At 35.7% G+C, this 22076-nt stretch overlaps 2 protein-coding genes and 1 pseudogene across 2 annotated transcripts; all 3 read right to left on the bottom strand.

The window, feature by feature from the left end:
- Positions 1-1832: 1832 nt before the first annotated feature.
- LOC116640515 lies at positions 1833-2765 on the bottom strand (annotated as a pseudogene).
- Positions 2766-9525: 6760 nt separating this feature from the next.
- On the bottom strand, positions 9526-10467 carry LOC116640471 (olfactory receptor 4K13-like). Its single transcript, XM_032417519.1, has one exon. The coding sequence runs from the start codon at positions 10465-10467 to the stop codon at positions 9526-9528; it is 942 nt and encodes a 313-aa protein (XP_032273410.1).
- A 9172-nt stretch (positions 10468-19639) lies between these two features.
- Positions 19640-20566, bottom strand: LOC116640802 (olfactory receptor 4N5). Its single transcript, XM_032418049.1, has one exon. It carries the CDS (start codon positions 20564-20566, stop codon positions 19640-19642), a length of 927 nt encoding a protein of 308 aa, XP_032273940.1.
- Between the last annotated feature and the right edge of the window lie 1510 nt (positions 20567-22076).

The raw sequence follows: 22076 nt of genomic DNA, 5'->3' as shown, positions 1-22076 counted from the left end.
AAGAGAAAAAAATCCTGTTACATGCTACCATATGGTTAAAATTTGAAGACATTATGCTAAGTGAAATAAACCAGTCACAAAATGACAAATACTGCATGATTCAGTTATATAAATCTAAAGTAGTCAAACTCTTAGAAACAGAAGGTGGAATGGTGATTGGCAGGAACTAACAAGAGGTGGAAGGGGGAGTTTTTTGTAAACGAGGGTAGAGTTTTAGTTTTGCAAGATGAAAAATTCTAGAAATCTGTTGCACAATAAGGTGTACACTTAACAATACTGTACACTTAAAAATATTTAAAATGTTTTATGGTTTTAACCACAATAAAAAATGAACCAGAGAAGCACATATTTAAACAGATAAGTCATTAAAACATTAAACTGAGTAAAAAAATAAATTTTAGAATAATAACATTTATATGGATTCCATTTATATCAAGTTAAAAACACACAAGATGTTTTTATATACAATATATGAAAAACGAGGGAAATAATTTTTAAAAACATACAAAGGAATGATACTGGAGTTGATGATCTTTGCTACAATAAAATAACTAGGTGTAGATGGTTGCTTAGGAGTCTTTATTATCGCTAATAATCCATTTTCTAGTAAAAGAATGAAATAAATGTGGCAAAATGTTAGAAATTTGATAAAGCTACATGTTATATCAATGTCTACCCTTAATTCTATGATTGAATTAATTCATAAGAAATAGACACAAATATATATATGCCCAGTGATCCTTAGGGACCCAGTTCCTATCCTCTTCAATGTGTTTTTTAAAATAAAATTTTAGTCTAAAATATATCATGCACATATGGCTAAGAATACATCTTTAAAGTACCCTTTAGTCTATAATTACTATATTACACATATCGCTTAAGAGGCAATGATGAAAAAGTATTGAATAAAAGCCTTTAAAAAGGTTCCTGAGTGTTTGGGAGAGAACAGGGCATTTGAATTTGATATCAAAGAGGCCATACAATGTCTTTTTATTCTAATACCTATGAACCATAGATGAAACATTTTAATTTAATACACTTTATACAAGGTAGGCAGCTTGAATACTTCCTGTTTTGTTGTGATGTGATTACCTGGAATATATAGGGGCTTCTTCATTTTCCCTTTTCCATGGGGATTAACATAATAGTAATGCTCTTACTTGATTCTTGAGAGATACATGAGAACAAATATGTATACAAACATGAAGGAAGGAATAAGGTAAAATGAGCTGTGTGTAATATACATGTCAGGTGGAATTTTTATTTTTTTAAGAAAGAAATATGTGTTTCTTTTGAGTAAATGACACTTAGATCTATCTACTCATAGAAACTAGTCTGTTTGCCTTGTTAAAAAATAATCCTTACACATATTAGGATCCACTAAACTGTGAGTTTATGTGTATGTGTTTAGGAATTTACAAGAGTTCATATAATTATATGCACACTTAGTCAGCTAGATAATTTAGTTGAAAGTTCCCTAATCCCGAATTAAAAATAGATAAATAAATTCCTTTTTGATCCCTCTTTATTTAATGAAATTTAGTCTTGGACATTTCTCGGTTTCCAGCTATAGTTTGTGAGTCAGTTTTTTTCTATTTAATTCTTTATTACATTAAAAAGTATTAACCCTAAGTGAATTGAATGCTAATTAAAATAATCATTCTTCCAATAACACCAAACATGTTATAGAAATGTAATGATGGAACGTTTGATAATTTCAATATATATTATGAATATTTAAAAAAATCTACAAAATAAATTAATATCAACTTATTCTGAGATGTATTGTACATGGGTTTTGCACTAAAAAGCTTCATCATCATGATTGTTACCTAGAAGGCCTGTCTGGATCTGATGTGTTGGGTCCTCAGTCTATTCATGGCTGCTTTCATTTCCTGGTTCCTCAGAGTGTAGATAATGGGGTTCAGTAAGGGTGTGATAACCGAATAAAACACAGAAAGAAATTTATCCCCTGAAAAACTACTGAATGGCCAAGCATAAATGAAGATACATGGCCCAAAAAACAGAGTGACCACCGTAATGTGAGCAGACAATGTGGACAGAGCCTTGGAGAGTCCACCAGAGGATTGACGTTGGACAGTTACCAGAATGACAGTACAGGAAATGAGCAGGAGTATGAAGCAGATGAAAGACAACAGACCACTGTCAGCAATTACCAGTAACTCCAGAACATAGGTCTCAGTGCAGGCAAGTTTTAGAACTAGAGGAAGGTCACAAAAAATATTGTCCCCTATATTGTGGCCACAGAAGGACAAGGTGATAGTAAAAATCATCTGGCTCATCGTATGCACAAAATGCCCATGATAGCAGCACAGAGCCCACGAGGACCCGGCGATTCATGATGGATGTGTAGTGAAGAGGTTTGCATATTGCAATATACCGATCAACAGCCATAACTATGAGAAGAGTCATCTCACTGCCACCTAAAAAGTGGAGGAAGAACATCTGAGCCATACAGCCCCACAAAGAAATAGTTTTATTCTCCCTGAGGAAATCTGTGACCATCTTAGGGGTTGTGATTGTGGAAATAGACATATCCAGGAAGGAGAGATTTCCAAGGAGGAAGTACATTGGTGTGGAGTACAGAAGTGAGTCAAAGGTTACAGTGACCACGATGAGAAGGTTTCCTGCCACAATTGCTGCATAGGCCAACGAAAATACGAAAAAAAGAAAATCTCAAGTTGCCAAGTGTTGGTGAGTCCTAACAATACAAACTCAGATATTGAGCTATTCATCATATCCATCTAGTCTATGTAGGGGTTTTCAGAAAGTCATTAAAATGTAGAAAATCTGGAAAAAGTGATAATTTAAACTGAGAGTTTTGAAGATATAGACATAGAGAAAGTATTTGATTCCTATAGAAAGAGAAAAGATGAACATTTCTGAAAAATACATTTAATTTATTAATTAAAGCAACATTCATTCACATTAACAAATTTATTTTCAGCCAGAAAGGCACAAAAGATAAGAAATTCATTGTAAAAATTTGTAAACAGAGTTTGCAGGCATAGAGTGCATCTCCACAGTGATTTGTTGTTTCTATGATGAGTTTATGAGTTTATAAACCATGAGTTCAATAGGCCAATGAGTAAAAAAGCCAAATGACCATTAGTCAAATGATTTGATCTTTTGCCTCTTTCCCCCTCCCTAATTTAAAATACTCAGGTGCATGGAAGTTGATATACTTTTCAGCAAATTGCTTTAGGGTAATTTCTCTATCAGCTATACTGTATTATCACCCCTCTCTCTCTCTCTCTTTTTAAGATTTTACTTTTTATTAGTCAGAGGGGGAGAGAGAGAGAAAGAGTGAGTACAAGCAAGGGGAGTGGCAGGTAGAGGGAGAAGTGGGCTCCCTGCTCAGCAAGGAGCCTGATGCAGGACTCGATCCCAGGACCCTGAGCCGAAGGCAGACGCTTAACCAAATGAGCCACCCAGGTGTCCCTCCCCTCTCTTTTATCCCAAAGAGTAGTACCAATGATTTCACTTATTCCTTATTGTCCCCAAAGTTATAATAAAGCAACCTTCCTAGGAAGTTTTCGGACAAGACCATAAATGTTTCTCAGTGTCCAAGTTTCTTTCTTTACTTCTTTCTCTCTTTTTCTCTCCCCCTCCCTTCTTTCCTTCCTCACTCCTTCCCTTCTTTCTTTTATTCTTTCTTCCTTCCTTATTTCTTTTATTCTTCTTTCTTCCTTCCTCCCCTCACCCTCCTCTGTCCTCGTCATTGTTGCCCTCCTCCTCTTCCTCCTTCTTCTGAATAGTGCTGTGTATCTAATACTTTGATTTCTGAACAAAACTCATGACCTCCACTGCTGAGCCTTTTTGCCTGTTCTCCTGAATCTATTGTTGCTGGGTTCTTGACTGGAGTTTTCTTTCTTGTCCCTTTACACTGTGTGTATAGATGGTCTCTGAACAACCAACAAACGTTTGACAAATAGTTTTTATGTTTCCTTGGCTCCTAAATGCTTATCATCTTTTTATCTAGTGCTTTCCTCTGACACAGTATCACACTTGTGTGCAGACTGACTTGACTCTTACCTTGGCTCATACACTTGAACTCTGTATATATTTCCAGATTGACCTGATACTGTTGGCTCACTTTTATCTACTTTTCATTATGATTTAGATCTTTTGCTCCCAGCTTTTTCCCCCCCTTTCTTTTCTTCCTTAAAAAAAAAAACACAAAACTATTAGTTATGTACACCAAACACACAGAACTAGACTCATACATACAGTCATAAAAGCACATACTTACACCACGTTCTAGTCCTGGAGCACCAAAACAGAATGTGGAAAATCTACTCTGAATTTCCATTTTTTTGGTTTAATAGTTCATGAAATATTTAGCTTAACTATCAGAGTTTAAAAAAAAACTGAATCAAGAATGAAGATTTAAATTCTAGTCCTGGCCTCAGCATTTACTAGAGGAATATACTCTTAACTTTTGAACATTGATTTTTTTTCCATAAAAATGAAGTGATACCTACACTACTACCTCACAGATTGTTATGAGACCCAGGGTAACATATATGGAATATATTTGTATATTTCATTGAATACATATAGGTCCTATGTATATGCATTCACATAATTCTATCTTTAGCATTATCTCATTTTCTGATGATGTAAGGATACTCAAATCAGTAAGAACCACAGAAGAATTTTACTATGGAAGACTTGGTAAACAAGACAGTGTTAATGAAAGCATTTTTCTCTATGAAATATAAATGATATAATTACCTAGTTGTCTTCATTATAAAGATTTAATATCATCATTGGTATATATTTCATGCAGTAATTGAGCCTACATACTAGTTATACATAGCTTTGAAACTATGTAGTCCTCAGTCTCAAAAAACTAACAGAAGAAAATCTTGAGAATTATAAAAGTAATTTTTTAGTTTAATTTGGAAAATTGGAAAATTAAAAGCAAACATTTATATTTATTAATTTAGCCTTTTTTTGAAGATTTATAAGCCCTTTCATAAAATATATCCAGCATATAGATGGATTCAGTTCTGTTATGATAGGTGAAATCATGTATTATGATAACTTCACATTTCTTTTATTAAAGTGTACAGTTGCAGTTTGTTATTAATACTGATATTTAAACCTACCAGTTCTAGCTGAGGAGTGGTCTCTTCAAAGACATGCAGACACTGTGAGATCCTGTATATATATTGTTTATCTTTTTACCCCATGAATATATATGACAGTTATTTGCAGGTAAAAAAGAAAGACAAAATCATATACATAAGGTGCTGACTGGTGATCCACCCCCAAAGGGAATTATTAAAATAAACATGCTAGTGTTCCCTAGAGTTCAGAACAAGGACTTACTCTCTTATTATTTAAGTGGATTATGAATTCACCCAAGTCTATCAGCCATGTGAACTTTCTCTAGTAAGTGCTTTGCACTAACTCAAGTGTTTTGGTTGGGCCAGGATGAGCACATTTATAGAAAATGGATCTATTACAGATGATAGACTTAAGGAAATTATAATTCTATCAATTTGATTACATCAGTCTGAATATTTATGATTAATTTGGTAATTGAATGCATTTATTCAAGTAAAATTAGAATAGTGCCCACATTGAACAAGGCATATAAGGAAATTCATGGCATAGAACGGTTCTTAACAGAGACAAATCTCCTTTTACCATGTAAAGGGAGAGAGAGGAGAGAGCTTGAGCAAGCAAGCAGAGGATTCTTTCACCATGGTAATCAATAAATGAGTAAGGGTAATCAATAAATGATTACTTAGTGGATTTTTGCAATCAATCATTCTAAAGATACAGAATTTTGCTAGCCCTTTATAATTATATAGAACTTCATGATGACTCAAAAGTATTAAGAAAGATCTGTAGCAAAACCTTTATAAAACAATGCAATTAAGCAAGTAAGATTCTAAAGGCTAACAGCCGTAACAATATGTGATTGCAGATGAGTTCATATGCTACAGAAATTTTTTTGTATTTATTCTTATATATAAATATTCCATGTTGCTCTGATTAAAATCCTCATGAAAAGGTTACAAGAAAGTGAGGGTAGTAGATATATGATAAATGTGGTGCCACATTCATTTCCAAAGCCCATAGCAAACATTGTTAATAGAGTTCTCATACGTTTTAATTGAACCCCAGAATTTTTTAAAAATTTAGTTCCTTATATAGCCACTAGCAATTAGAATTGCCATGAAAAATAAACCTTTTAAAAATATTTATGGATGAGGTGCTTGGGTGGCTCAGGCAGTTAAGTGTCTGTCTTCAACTCAGGTCATGATGCCAGGGTCCTAGGACCCAGCCCCACGTTGGGCTCCCCACTCAGTGGGGAGTCTGCTTTTTCCTCTCCTGCGGCCTCTCTCCTGCACACTCTCTCCATCAAATAAAAAAAAATAAAATCTTTAAAAAAATATTTATGGTGAGGAAATATATGCCATGGTTTAATGTGGCATTTAAGGAGATGTTTGCAAGAAGATTCTTAAATATAGAAATCAGAAGGATAATATTAGAACAATATTGGGTGCTCTGACTCGATTACCCAAACCAGTTGGTAAGGAATGTACACATAGAATTTTTCAGAAGAAAGTTGAACTGTTTTTTTTTTTTTTAAAGATTTTATTTACTTATTGGACAGAGAGAGAGATAGCGAGAGCAGGAACACAAGCAGGGGGAGTGGGAGAGGGAGAAGCAGGCTCCCTGTGGAGCAGGAGCCTGATGCAGGGCTCAATCCCAGGACCCTGGGATCATGACCTGAGCCGAAGGCAGATGCGAAACGACTAAGCCACCCAAGCGCCCTAGAAAGTTGAACTGTTAGGAACACATGGTCTAAGGCCAAATCAAAGTAGGACAAATATACTTAAAAAGGATAAAGAAGGGGATAAAAAGGGAAAATATGTAAGTTTGATATTCAAGGTACATTGTAAAGCTTTTGCACAGCAAAGGACACCATCAGCAATACAAAAAGGTAACCTACTGAATATTTGGGAGTGATATATCCAAGAAGGGGTTAATATCCAACATATGTAAAAAATTTATACAGCTCAACACCAAAAAAACAATCGAATTAAAAATAGGCAGACGACCTGAATAGACATTTTTCCAAAGAAGCCATACAGATGGTCAACAGACTCATGCAAAGATGCCTGAAATGACTAATCACCAGGGAAATGCAAATCAAAACCAAAATGACATATCTTAACCTTACACATGTCAGAATGGCTAGAATCAAAAAGACAAGACATAGCAAGTGTTGGTGAGGACTTAAAGTTGTGCTCTGTTGGTGAGAATGCAATTGGTACAGCCACTGAGGAAAACAGTATGGAGATTCCTCAAAAAATTTAAAAAAATTACAATATGATCCAGTAATTCCCCTGCTGGGTATTTAACCAAAGAAAACAAAAACACTAATTTGAGAAGATATATGCACCACTACATTTATTGCAACATTATTTACAACAGTCAAGATATGGAAGCAACCAAAGTGTCCATCACTAGATGAATGGATAAGGAGGATATGGTATATATACACAATGGAATATTACTCAGCCGTAAAAGAGAATGAAGTCTTGCCATTTGCGACAGCATGGATTGACTTAGAGGGTATTATGTTAAGTGAAATGAGCCAGAGAGAGACAAATACCATATAATTTCACTCATACGTGGAATCTAAAAAACAAAACAAATGAATTTAAAAAATAAAAAGCAGAATTAGACATATAAATACAGAGAAAAAACTGATGGTTGCCAGAGGTGAGGCAGGTGAGGAGATGGGCAAAATAGGTGAAGGTGAATGGGAGATACAGGCATATAGTTAGGGAAAGAACAAGTCACAGGAATAAGAGGCACAGCATCAGGAATATAGTCAGTAGTATTATAATACTTTTGTATGGTGACAGATGGAGCTACACTTCTGGTGAGCATAGCATAATGTATAAATTTGTCAAATCACAATGTTGTACACCTGAAACTAATGTAATATGTATTTCAACTATGCTCAAATAAAAAGTTTCATAATAAAAAACCCAAAAAATATTAAAATGTTTTTAAAACTGAGACATTTAAAAAATTTTAAAAAGATATCAAAAGAGATGGTCCCCAAGATGTTCGAATAATTTTAGGTTTTCTATTTGCCTTGGGAAGTCTTTACAGTTTCCACAAACGCATGTATTATTATTTATTTAATATTTAAATATTATTTTATGTAATATTATTGTATTATTTAATAAACTCAGGCTTACTATCTGAAGTAGTCCACTAACTATTCCCTCTGCTTTTACTTTTGCTACATTATATTCTCTACTTAAAAGGACAGAGATATATCAAACCGTAATATATATGGGATCCCATCTTTACCTTTATCAAAACACATTAATAGCTTTATATTGATAATAAAGAGGAATCCACTAGCCTGAAAACTCTGGTCTTTTCCTTTCTGTAAAATCTCAGCATAGATCTTCTCCCTTTTATTCTTCAATCTCCTTCACCAAGGTCTCTCTTTAATACTTATACAAAATCTTTCTCACTTAACAATGTCTAGGTACACTGGCCTTTTGCCTGGAATGCTCTTTTCCCTGCTTAAATGTCTAATTCTAGAGCTTTCTTAATGTGTTCATATAAATGTCTCCCCTTAACGTGGTCTTCTAGACCACCACGCCTAACATAGATCTCTCCCCTTAGTTACTCTCTCTGGAACAGGGACCAGGTCTGTATCTATAACCATGTTATCTGTATTGATTTAGAAATGATTGGTACCTAGTAATATTTTTTCTTTTTTTTATTATGTTATGTTAATCACCATACATTACATCATTAGTTTTTGATGTAGTGTTCCATGATTCATTGTTTGCGTATAACACCCAGTGCTCCATTCAGTAATATTTTTTTAATGTTTCATGAATGATGAAATTCAGTTGAAAAAGCATTGAGTGTCCATGCGATCTGATAGAGCAAGCTACACTAAGCAGTTCATGGTTTTAATCTTTAATATTTCAGTTGATATTGATTCTTAGAAAACTATTTGAGTACTCAAAGATATGTTGGAAATATTTATTTTTAGGCATATTTTTTTTTTGGTTTTATTTATTTATTTGAGAGAGAGAATGAGAGAGAGAGAGAGAGAGAGAGCACATGAGAGGGGGGAGGGTCAGAGGGAGAAGCAGACTCCCTGCTGAGCAGGGAGCCCGATGTGGGACTCGATCCCGGGACTCCAGGATCATGACCTGAGCCGAAGGCAGTCGCTTAACCAACTGAGCCACCCGGGCTCCCCTTTTCCTCTAAATTCTAAGACAAGGAAGTAATGAATGCACACTTATTTACATATTGGACCTGTGCTATGAACATTTTCCATTAGATTTTTAATAAAACTGACCTTAGTAATTGTGTGAATTTTGAGAGAAGCAAATAGATAGTATTAATATTTTCATTTTAATTATTCCAATAAATATGTAAGACTCAAAATCCCCAAAAGGCAGAGAACACAAAAAAATCAGTTGTTATAGACATTACTTAGGAAGTGAGCCAGGAACCAAGATACTGGCTGCTGAGTCTCTTAATGGCTGCTTTCATTTCCTGATTCCTCAGAGTATAAATAATTGGATTAAGGAGGGGGGTGATTATAGAGTAAAACACAGAAAGAAACTTATCTACAGAGTAACTATTGAATGGGAAAGCATAGATGAAGATAGCAGGGCCAAAGAAGAGAGTGACCACAGTGATGTGAGCAGATAGTGTGGACACTGCTTTGGAGGATGCAGTGGAGGAGTGCTGCCAGATGGTGACCAGCATGACAATATAGGATATGAGCAAGAGAATGAAGCAGACTAGGGACAGGAGTCCACTGTTTGCAATTATGAACAGTTCTAGGATATAGGTGTCAGTGCAGGCAAGCTTGATGATCAGGGGAAAGTCACAGAAAATGCTGTCCACAGCATTAGGACCACAGAAAGGTAAACCTACAGTGAAAACCATCTGGCTGGTGGTATGTATGAACCCAGTTGCCCACGAGAGCAGAAGAAACACAATGAGTGCCCTGCGATTCATGATGGTCTTATAGTGCAAGGGTTTGCATATGGCAACATACCTATCCATGGCCATAGCTATCAGAAGAGACATCTCTCCACCCCCAAAGAAGTGCATAAAAAACATCTGGGCCATGCAGCCCCACAAGGAGATGGTCTTGCGTTTTCTAAGGAAGTCTGCAATCACTTTGGGAGTTGCAGCAGAAGAAAGACATAAGTCAAAAAATGATAAATTTGCCAGAAAGAAATACATGGGGGAGTGAAGATGGTTGTCAACTATCACGGAGATCACAATGAGGAGGTTTCCTACTATGATGGCTACATAGACAAGAAAGAAGATTGCAAAAAAGAATATTTGAATTTCTTGAGAATTGGAAAGTCCCAGCAAGATGAACTCAGAAACACTTGATCTGTTGTTCAGGAGATCCATTCATCCTTTTGTATGAGTTTGTCAGACATTGCCTAGAAGACGGAAGAAACAGGATGTCATAGGGACTGACAAATCAGTAAACCTGATCTTTACTTACATCCTGTCTCATATGCAGGCAACAACCCTGTTGGTAATATGACTGTTTATAGGTATTTTGCAGGAGATATTTCACAGGACCACATGGCAGTAGACAGTGTGGAGGGAATGGAGCCAACTAAATGAAATGTGTGTGTTGGTTAGTAGGGGCAAGGTCAGTTGGACATTTGAGAAAACCTCTCCCTTCTTGTTCAGCTGCAGATCAGACTGTGTGTGAACACTTATTAGAAAGATAGAAAAGAGTTTTGGAAGGCATCAGCAAAATAGATTTTTATCTTTTTCAGGAAGTGCATTTACTGACACATTTTTGTGACATTCTCAGTATGCAGTAAAAAGTTTGCCATGTTAGGGGCACCTGGGTGGCTCAGTCAGTTAAGCATCCAGCTCTTGGTTTCAGCTCAGGTCATGATCTCATGAATGGTGGGATTGAGCCCCCTGGAGGCTTGCGCTGAGCCCATGGAGACATCTTCCAATTCTTTCTCCCTCTCCCTCTGCTTACTCTCTCTCTCTCAAATAAATAAAATCTTTAAAAAGTTTTCCATATTAAATATTGCTGAAATCACATAATCTGCATTATGCTTCTTAAATAGAACTGATTACAGACCATGAGCATATTGTTGTTAGAAGGTTGAGTATGGAGACAGTTATATTATTAACTGAGATTAAAGCCTATTACTGAAGAAAGATTAAGGTTTTTAGAATTGAATGACCCAGATTGATTCTCAAAACTACATAGATGCTCATCTACATATTGCTTATCCCTTCAGTTCATTTGATCAGACATCAAGTGTATCCCATCTGTGCATTCTTATCCAGTTGTTGCAAAATTGGATCAAAAAACCATTTTTATCTATTTGTTTTTAAGTTGTATATTTTCATATACATGAATATAGACACACCTAAATCACTATTATTAAGACTAGTGAACTTTACCATTGTAGTCTTGTTCCTCTTTCCTCCATTAGTGGGGGGTAAAGAGTAAGGTGAATCATTTACCTTTGTAAACATGACTTAAAAAATTTTTAAATATGATGTACTGTTTGAACAGAGTACCATCTTGGGTTACTTAGCTTCCTTGGGCCTATCCACCCTCAACAATTATTTTCCTTGAAGTTCCTTTAACCTTTAACTTTGTCAAGGATGGAAAAAAGTCATGGATATTATGTTACTGCCTTAGGTGGATTCTGCTAAGCGAAATGGACTATTAAAAAATGCACACATTTAAAGGGAATAGGTCAGTGCTCAATCTATATAAATCCACCTATTTAAGCTGTTCATTATTTGTCTGATTTTAGCTCTTATTCCAGTCTTATTCCAGGCTTGTTGTTCATGTCCAGTCCTTTCCTTGCTTTTATGAGAGCATAGACCCAGGCCTAATGCAGATTGTCAGAAAAGAAAATAGAATATACATGGTTTCAGGGTACATTTTAAACTTTTAGTTACACAGTTCAAATTTTTAAAAAAATATAGTATATTTTGATAACTATAATAAGCATTTAGTCATATTCTCTTTTCTATATATAGTTATTATCACTAAGACACACAGTTATTGAAAATGGCCCATAATCTCCCATTATGTTTGACACCATCATTCAGAGTAGCATAAAAACTTCCTTCTTTCACAAGGAAATAGAACTGAAAATGGAAATCTTTGTTAGTTCTCATTCACAGATGTGAATGTGTATTTCTTCTTTGTGCTTCATACCCTTGCTGTAAGACAATGATTTTACCTAAGATATAGCTCCTGGACCTTCTGTATTTGTCTGAAGTATGCAATAAGTACATTTGCAGGTGCACATGGGTCTGGCAGAGAGAGTCCTAGACAAGATGCTATCTCTATATTTGTTTTCAGCTTAAAAGTGTTTAACTACTTGGCCATTTTCAGACTGTTGCCATAGGAAAGTTGAATTTTCTCTTATGTTTTTCTAATAATTCCTAACGAATATAATGATAGCATAAATATTTTATGAGTGGTGATATTCTATGATTTTCAAAGTCATGAATCAGGCACTTTATCCTTGCATTTCTATCATTTATCTCTCTTAAAATATTACATTGCTAAAAATAACAAAGGAATTTTCTCTTTCTGTTACATATAATTCAAAGAATAAAATCATTCAACCTGATAAGGATAGCCAAACAATTTGAACATACCTAGATTTCTTTTCTCTAAGAATAATTTACTTGGCCTGGATTGCTGCACTATTATCTTAATTTCTAGTAATCATTTGTATAGTGTTTCTGATTTTTGTATTTTTTTTCCAGTTGTGACAAAATCAGGTATATTCCAGTTTAATTTTCCCCTTTCAGCCCTCCCTTTAGTTATCTTTTTGGCATTTGTACTTATCACTTATGGACACATTTAAGGTTATTAATGAAAATAATGAGATAGATGTGGTATGTAAGGTAGAGTAACAGGTCAGGATTATGTAACCTACCAGTTTGCACTTGGACTTCAGAAGTAACATCAGTATGAAATGGATGCTTAATCTTCATCATCCAGTGATTTTATTTTCTGCTCTGAACTTCAAAAGACAGCAGTATATCAATGTATCCCTTGGTAGAAGGCCCAAAGGAGGAAACTCATTTGATTGTTTTAAATTCCTGAGAGACTAGTAGTAAAAAAAAGTAATTAGGATGTTAAAATACACTTTTGACTTTACAGAAATGAGACACCATTTTTCATCCATAAAATTGATAATACTTTAAAGACAATTTTCAGTACTCAGGTGGTCAGTGGAAAGAGGACTAGAGTTGAATTATGAGAATTTTGTATGATGTTCATTCTTTTGTTGTAGTTTGATTTCTACAGTAAGCATTGATAAATATGAAATGTAGGAAAATATAAATATTCTAGATTATTTTAATTCTAAATTGTGTTAAGGCTGAAATTTTCACATTTAAACTCTAATCTGTCTAGAATTTATTGATAATGTGAGATAATTTTTCATCTTTGCAATTAAATAATAATTCTTTCCACTAAGAATTTGTTATGCGTTCTTTGTAACTTTTAAGTTTGCTGATAGATCAGGCTCTTTTTCAGGTGTGCTCATTTACTCTTTTTCTTCCCTGATAATTTTTGAGGAGGTATTATGTATTTTACCACTCATTATGTTTACAGTATATTTAATGTATGGAAGAGCAAGTCTGCTCTCACTGCTTTATTCATTCACAGTTTTCTTGGCTAGTTTCATATGCTTTTATTCTAAGTTAGATTTATTTTCTAAAGTTAAAGCAAGTTCCACTGACATTTCAATATCACAGTATTAAACTTGTAAGAAATGTAGAAAAAATGAACAGAATTACAAAATTGAGTCTTTCATCCAAAAATTTCCCTCTAAATATTTGTCTGCCTACTTATGACACCATAAAATTTTCTCATCTTCATTATCAACACATTTTTTTGTAACTCATTTTTTGTTATAAGTAATTTTTTTTTTTAAAGATTTTGTTTATTTATTTGACAGAGAGAGATACACAGCGAGAGAGAGAACACAAGCAGGGGGAGTGGGAGAGGGAGAAGCAGGCTTCCCGCAGAGCAGGGAGCCCGATGCGGGGCTCGATCCCAGGACTCCGGGATCATGACCTGAGCCGAAGGCAGACGCTTAACGACTGAGCCACCCAGGCGCCACCTTCTTATAAGTAATTTTGCCTATTTTCTACCTTGATGCTTTACCTAATGTGATCTTTTTCTTTATCATAATTGATTTTAATGCTCTTGTTTGCATTTTTTACATATTTAAGTGGTAAATGGTATCATTTGTAATTTTTTCCCAGTTCATTGTCTTCTTTGTTTTAGGTTACTTATAAAATAATCTACAAACATTAATAACATATTTTTTTCTAATACATTTCTTGTGCCTTATTGCATTAACTAGAATTTTAGAGCATGTTGCATAACAGTGATGATAACTGGCTATGGCAGAACTTGTTAGTTTCCCAACCATGACCTTTCCTTCTTTCTTGAAAAAGAAAGCTCATTTTCTTGGGATCAGGTGTCTGTGCACTTCCATGGAGTCTCCAGACCTATCCACAAAGCTGCATCTCACTACCCTGAGCCAATCACAGTTCTTCATTTTCCTCACCAGTTTAGCAATGAGTCCAGACCATGTACCAGAGACTGCTGAGTAGCCTTCTCCCATTCTTCATTAGTAACAGACACCTGAATTCATTAAATGACATTGTGCAGCCTTCCTTGCAAGTAAAAGTGGCCAATACCATGAAAGTAAACAGTATTATCTGGCAGCTACTTGGTGAAAATTCTTTATAGGGGCTGACTCCTGGGAGGGTTATGTCTTTCCCTCTCCCCAACTCCATATTTTTTCAGGTCTAATTGGAAAAGTGTGAGTTTTTATATTAATATTAAGTACTATAAATGCTTATAGTTTAATGCTATCAGTTAAATGTTGTATTGTACAAACAGAAGGATGTTAAGCAATTACTCAAGTGACAAAATATCTGAGTTGCTAACAGGAAATGTTCAGGGAAAGCAAAGATGAGCATCAGCTGTAAGTTCCCACCAAATCTAAGCTGGAGGGGTAAAAGAAGATGCAGTCGTACCATAGTCCAAGGGTGTGGTCATGTATTCATTTTCTTCTTCTCCCTTGAAAAACTTCCATAAACATGGAGGCCTCATCCAACCAAATTTATTATCTCATAGCTGTGTATGTCCAAAATCCAACATTGGTCTCACTGAAATACAATCAAGTTGTTGGCAGGACAGTATTCCTTACTGGAAGCTTTGAGGGTGAAACTGCTCCCAGACTCATGCTGGCTATGGGCCAACTTTAGTTCCAGGTGGTTGTAGAATATCATCTCCATTTCCTTGCTGATTTTTAGTTAGGGATTATTCTCACTTTCTATGCATTGCCTATATTCCTTGGTCATGTCTTCTTCCTCTTCAAAGCCAGAAAGAGTGCATTGAAGCCTCCTCAAGTTTCATCCTTCCTGGATTCTTTTTTCTTTCTCTGGATCCATGAAAGTTTCAATGCTTTTAAATACTCATGCATTAGATTGAGTCCACCCAGATTATCCAGGAAAATCTCCCCATCTCAACGTTTATAAACAATCATATCTGCAAAGTTCTTTTTGCCATGTAAGGTAACATATTCACAAGTTCCATGATTAGGGTGTGGAATTCTTTGGGAGACCATTATTCTGGTTAAAACAGCTTATATACAGAAGTCAGAAGTGTTGTGGCCCATTTCACTAGGAGAGCTAGAGCCATGGAAGTGTTGCTGAGTTCCAGAGTGAGCCACAGAAGTACTGCAGATGTTTGGGCTAAGGCAGTGTGAGAGTGTGTGTGTGCATGTGTGTGTGTTCTTTGTTGTCCTTTCCTCCCACCCTATGTTAATCTAACAGTGACACTCATTTGTAACTCTGTGGAGGTCAAGTGACTTAGGGTCCTGGAAATTCAGTCTTCATGGATAAGGGCTGCCTATAATACAAAGCAAATTTATAGAAATAAAAAGAATGGATTGGAAGGAAAATGGACCTATAATGGCACACATCCTTTTATTATTCAGTCTTTCTGGAATAGAAGTGTGGTGTGTGGAATTTTTACAGACATTTTGTGACAAATTATTTTAAAAAGACCACACACACAGGAGGTTTTGGAGTTTCTGGTGATACTGTGGTACTACTATACAAACATTGGACTAAGATACTATGATTTATTTTACACTAGAAAATAAACCTCTATCTAATTTAACTATAACACCGTAATCATGGTTGATTACTAGCAGACCAACAATTTTAGTCAAGGACATGTGATATACAGTTACTTATAGGGATGTTAAGTGAAATTTTCAATATTCCTAAGATAGGGCATAAGGAAAACAACATTTTCTCCTCCCAGATTAAGTCACTGTGAAGGATAAAGTGTGAGGACGAAAACCTCATTCATTGAAGATGGCAGGGTCCTGCCACATTTGCGAATTTTTAGGGGAGTTTATATAGGGCAAGTATGCTGAGACATCAGCTTAAAAGTTAAAGTATTGCATCTTGTACCTCAGTCATTATACCACTAAGAAAAAAACATAATGTCTGGTAGTCCTCTCCAAGTTCTAGAGGCAGTATATTCCAACGTGTATATATTACTTATTTATTGATTGACATGAGGGTTCTAGTTTTTGTGAACTTAGTTCAGGAAAGGCATGTTAGCAGATACAGTACAGAGTGAAAGGAGCCTTACTTACCACTAGGGCCATATGTCCAGGCAAATTTTACAGTATTAAAGTTACCTATGCTGGGAAATAGACCATTTATAAGGTTTTCCATATCCTAATAGGAGAATCATAATGTAGTTTCATAAGATTATGTAGCATGGCTATGCCATGTGCAGCAGAGAACTATACATGAATTGGAAATCAGCTCCTGCCGTTCTGCTATGCCCACATAGGAATGGATCATGTGACCATAGAACTTCAACTGACTGTCGAGATGGAGCTGTTCTTCATGTTTGTGTTCTTTCATACTAAGACTGACTATAGCGCATCACAATTTTAAAATTATATCCTGCTATCTTGGGATGGCATCCTCTAGGATGTAGTGTACACTCTTATTTAATGACATTATATGTAATTTGTTCCCAATAGAACAATCTGCAGGTTTTTATAGGATATTCCCCATTCTTCATTCCCTGTAAAACACATGTAGAATTTATGCTTTCTTTTTCCACAGCTTCAGGCTCTCTAGTTCCAGAAATTCTGGAATATGTTTTCACCAGTGATGCAGTAAGATTTCTATTAACCTCAGGCTCAATCACTTTTCAATTTTCTTTCCCAGAGACATAAAGGCAAAGAAAGGTGTTACCATCTTATAAAGGGTAATTTACCTTGATCACCTGAAGAGGTAGTACTTCTACTATACAATGTTTAAGTAGGATCATGGAAGATTTTTTTTTAATCCAAATTGTAATGTGGAGTTGAACTATCCTATTTCTGAGGTGAAAAAAATCCATTGGATGGTATTACTTACAGAGATGACATTGAAGAAGAAAAGATTAGTGAACATGAAGACATAGCAATAGCACTATACAAAATGAAGCATGAGGAGAATAAAAATAATTTTTATTATATACATCTCTTTAAAAGGTAAATGACCATACACAGCAAAAGTAATAACAATATATTGTTGAATATATTATCTCAATAGATAATAGTAGACATTAATATAAAACAACACAAACACCAGGGCCAAGAGAAAGTGAATGGAAGTATACTGTTGTAACTTTCTTATATGATACCGGGAAAGATATAATATTGATGTTAGACTGTGATACAGTAAAATGTTCAGTATGTATTTGTAACCCTAAAATAAACACTAAAAACCTCAAGAAAAAGATAGCTAAGAGGTCAAGATTATTAATATGAAAAAATTTAACTAAATAATAAGTAGAAAGAAAATATAAGTAACACTCAAGTATCCAATAAAATACATAAAAAAGACAAAACTGAACAAAAAACAAATGAAACAAATATAAAATAAAAACATTGTCAATTTTAACTGAAACGTGTCTATAATGATATATATAAAGGAACTAATAACCTATTTAAAGGCAGAGATTATTGTATTAGATAGATATATGTTGCATACAAGAAACCACCATTAATAATAAAGACCTACATAGATGAAAAGTAAAAGGATAGTGAAAGAAAAACTACTTTAATATGTTCCTAGTTAACCAGACTGTGTTATATCAATTTACTCTTTAACTGTTAACAAATTACCACAAACTTAGTGACTTAAAATAGCAAGAAAAAAATTTTTTAAAGATTTTATTTATTTATTTGACAGAGAGAGACACAGCGAGAGAGAGGGAACACAAGCAGGGGGGGTGGGAGCGGGAGAAGCAGGATTCCCGCTGAGCAGGGAGCTCGATGCGGGGCTCGATCCCAGGACCCTGGGATCATGACCTGAGCTGAAGGCAGACGCTTAATGACTGAGCCATCCAGGCGCCCCAGCAAAAATTTATTATCTTACAATTCTTTAAGTCAGAAGTCTGATCCAAGTCTCACTGGGCTACACTCAGAGTGTTGGCAGAGTTGCATTTCTTTCTGGAGACTCTATGAAAGAATCTGTTTCCTTGCCTTTTCCAATTAACCAAAATGAAGCAGAAAATGTGAAAAATATAAATATAAAACATCTGACAAGAAAGCAAATTTTAGGGTGCCTGGGTGGCTCAGTCGATTAAGTGTCTGCCTTCAGCTCAGGTCATGATCCCGGAGTCCTGGGATCAAGCCCCACATCGGGCTCCCTGCTCGGCGGGGAGTCTGCTTCTCCCTCTCCCTCTGTCTACTGCTCTGCCTACTTGTGCTCTCTATCAAATAAATAAATAAAATCTTAAAAAAAAAAAGAAATCAAATTTTAATCCAACCATATTAATAATAATCCTATTACATGTCATTCATTTTACAGGACTATTGTCATGCATTTACATATATATACATATATATATATGTATACACACACATATATATATACACACACACAACCCCAACAATACATCATACTATTTTTTGTACAGTCAGTATTTTGTACATACTTATTTACATATATCAACATTTTGGCAAGCTACTACATTCCTTTTTGTGGTCTTGAAATGTACCAATTCATAAGATCTTTGTACCCTTGTACTGGTCATCCTCTCTTTCTAGAATTTCCTGTCCCCATGTAATTCCATGGGTGTTTCTTTCAGGTTGTCTGGATATCAGCTAATCACCACTCTAAAAAACCTTGCTTAACAACCAAAAGCAAAGTAACTACCATCTCCCAGTCAAACTCTATCATAACACTATTTTTTATTTGCTTCAGAGCACTATCTCTTTTGGATATTATGGGTTGTTTTCAATTTAATAGTTTAATCTGTGTTTATCTACCTGTATATGACCCCAAGAGACCTGGAATCTTACCTGCCTTATTCACATAGCTAGAATAGCGCCTGAAAATTGCAAATACTTAATAAATGTAGTATTTGCTAAAATGACTGAATGATTCAGTGCATTAATGAATAAGTGGTTTAATTAATTCCAACTGTATTTTCTCCTTTGTTGCTTGTCTCATTCTTCTATTTCATTCAGCAAACCATGTGACGATTCAGTAACTTCTTCATGGAAGCTTTCACTTCCTGGTTGCGAAGGGTATAAATCACAGGGTTCATCAAAGGAAAGATGACTGTGTGAAAGAGAGAAACCACTTTGTCAGCTGGGAAGGCTCTGAATGGGCGAGTATAGATGAAGATGGCAGGTCCAAACATCAGAAACACAATGATAATGTGTGTGGTACATGTGGAAAGAGCCTTATTCTTCCCTTCAGAGGAATGTCCCTTCACACGGCAGAGGATGACTGCATAGGAGGCCAGAAGTCCCAGGAAGCACAGCAGGGTGAGCAGGCCACTGTTAGAGACCATCAGGAGCTCCACCACGAAAGTGTCTGTGCAGGCCAGCTTGATGACCTGTGGCACATCACAGAAGAAGTTATCTAGCTGGTTTGGGCCACAGAAGGGCAAGCGGAGAATAAGGGCTGCTTGTACAATGGAATGAGTAAAGCCCCCAAGCCACAGAGCCAACAGCAAGGTGTAGCAGACTCTAGGGTTCATGACAGTGGAATAGTGCAAAGGATGACAGATGGCGATGTAGCGGTCAAAGGCCATCACAACAAGAAGAAACATCTCCCCTGCCCCCAGGAAGTGCAAGAAAAAGAGCTGAGTGATGCAGCCTCTGTAGGAGATTATTTTCTTCTCAGAGAGGAAGTCCACCAGCATCCTGGGAGCCACAATGAAGGAATAGGATGCATCTAGGAAAGCCAAGTTGCCCAGAAAGAAGTAGAGGGGGGCTGTGAGGCCAGGGTCTGATCTGATGGTGAGGATGATAAGGAAATTTCCAGGGAGGATGATGAGATAGAAAACTAAGACTAGCACAAAGACCAGGAGTTGAGCATGTTGAGACTGGGTTAGACCAAGGAGGATGAATTCTGTCACCACTGTTCTGTTCTCCCTCTCCATCTCTCCTCTGTCTGCAGAATAACAAAGTATTATCTGTTATAACCACCTTTTTATCATCTCCATAGCTCTTCTCCAGATAAAAACATTTATTTACCACATCCAAAACTTGCCTAGCTGAAAAAAAAATGCATGTCCCATAAGTGTCTTATGTTTTGAGTTGACCCTTTTACCCTCCATTTCTTGATCCCTCCCTAAGACATTGTTCTCATAACCACACTCTCATTCCCATTTAACCATGTGCTTCTATATAATTGTGCTCCTCTAGGAGTCTGGGCTACTTTGCTTGAAGAATAGTCAAAATTTCCTGATTAAAACAAAACTTAACCATTATTAAATTTGTCAGGTGTGTTGTTTTCTCAGTTAGCTGTGGTGCACTGTCTCTAATGTTCAGATTTGTTGCTGGGTTTTCATCGCTTCTCTTTATTCCCACAGAGCAAAGCGCTTTTGCTAGTGCTTCTTTCCTTTGGTCCTGTAGAAGCCCTAGTTCTTGGTTGATATCTCTATGTCTTGTTTTCTAAATGTGTGCCTTACTTGTTCCTATCACATTGTTCTGCTTTGGTGCCCTTGTGCACCTTTGTTCCAAACTGGTTTAGGGTCTCAAACAAGAATCCTACATTCTCCTAACATAGAAGTATTCCCTTAGGTACACTCTTGGTTGGATCCCAATTCTGAGTCTGCTACATACCTTGTTCTTAAATCCTAATGAATGTTAATCCAGTTTTATTTGCTCACCATGTATCCATAACCTACTTTACCCTCAGACCTCAGAAATAAGAATTCCATTTAGAATTATATTTGTGGTTATTTTCTAATTTGTATATTACTATAATTGTAGAAACATTTTGTAAATACTCAAATATTGTGATATCTGTATGTGTTTATTGGCATGAATGATTTAAAAAATGAAAAATTGCTAATTGCAACACAATACTGTAATGTGACATATAACTATATTTCTCTTGATTTTGAATTACATGCAATAGTTGTTTTTCAAAAGTACTATGAATACAATGGAACACAGTTTGGCAGTAAAGAGGAATGACATATTGTAATATGCTACAACATGGATGAACTAAAAAACATTATGCTATGTGAAAGTCACAAAGGACCACATATTGTTCAATTCATTTTTTGAAAATCTGTAGACAAGGCAAATTAATAGAGATAGGAAGTACAAGAGTGGTTGCCTAGGGCTGTGGGTGGAATGAGGAGTGACTGCTAATATGAGTTTTCTTTTTGGGGTGATTAAAATGCTCTAAAATTTATCATGGTGGTACTTGCATAACTCTGTAAATAACACTTAAAACGATTGAATTATACATCTTAAATTGTAAATTTTGTGCTATGTTGATTATATCTCAATAAATCTTTTTTTTAAAGAATTATTTGAAAGAGAGAGAAAACGTACCAGGGTGGGAGGGGCAGACGGAGAGGGAGAGAGAATCTTTAAGCAGACTCCCTGCTGAGCATGGAGCTGGACTCAGGGCTCTGTCCCAGGAGCCCGAGATCA

Source organism: Phoca vitulina, unplaced genomic scaffold (assembly GCF_004348235.1).
Source record: "Phoca vitulina isolate PV1807 unplaced genomic scaffold, GSC_HSeal_1.0 scaffold20, whole genome shotgun sequence".
NCBI lineage: Eukaryota > Metazoa > Chordata > Mammalia > Carnivora > Phocidae > Phoca > Phoca vitulina.
Note: the sequence above shows the minus strand (reverse complement) of the source record. Positions and strands in the feature narration are given on the sequence as shown.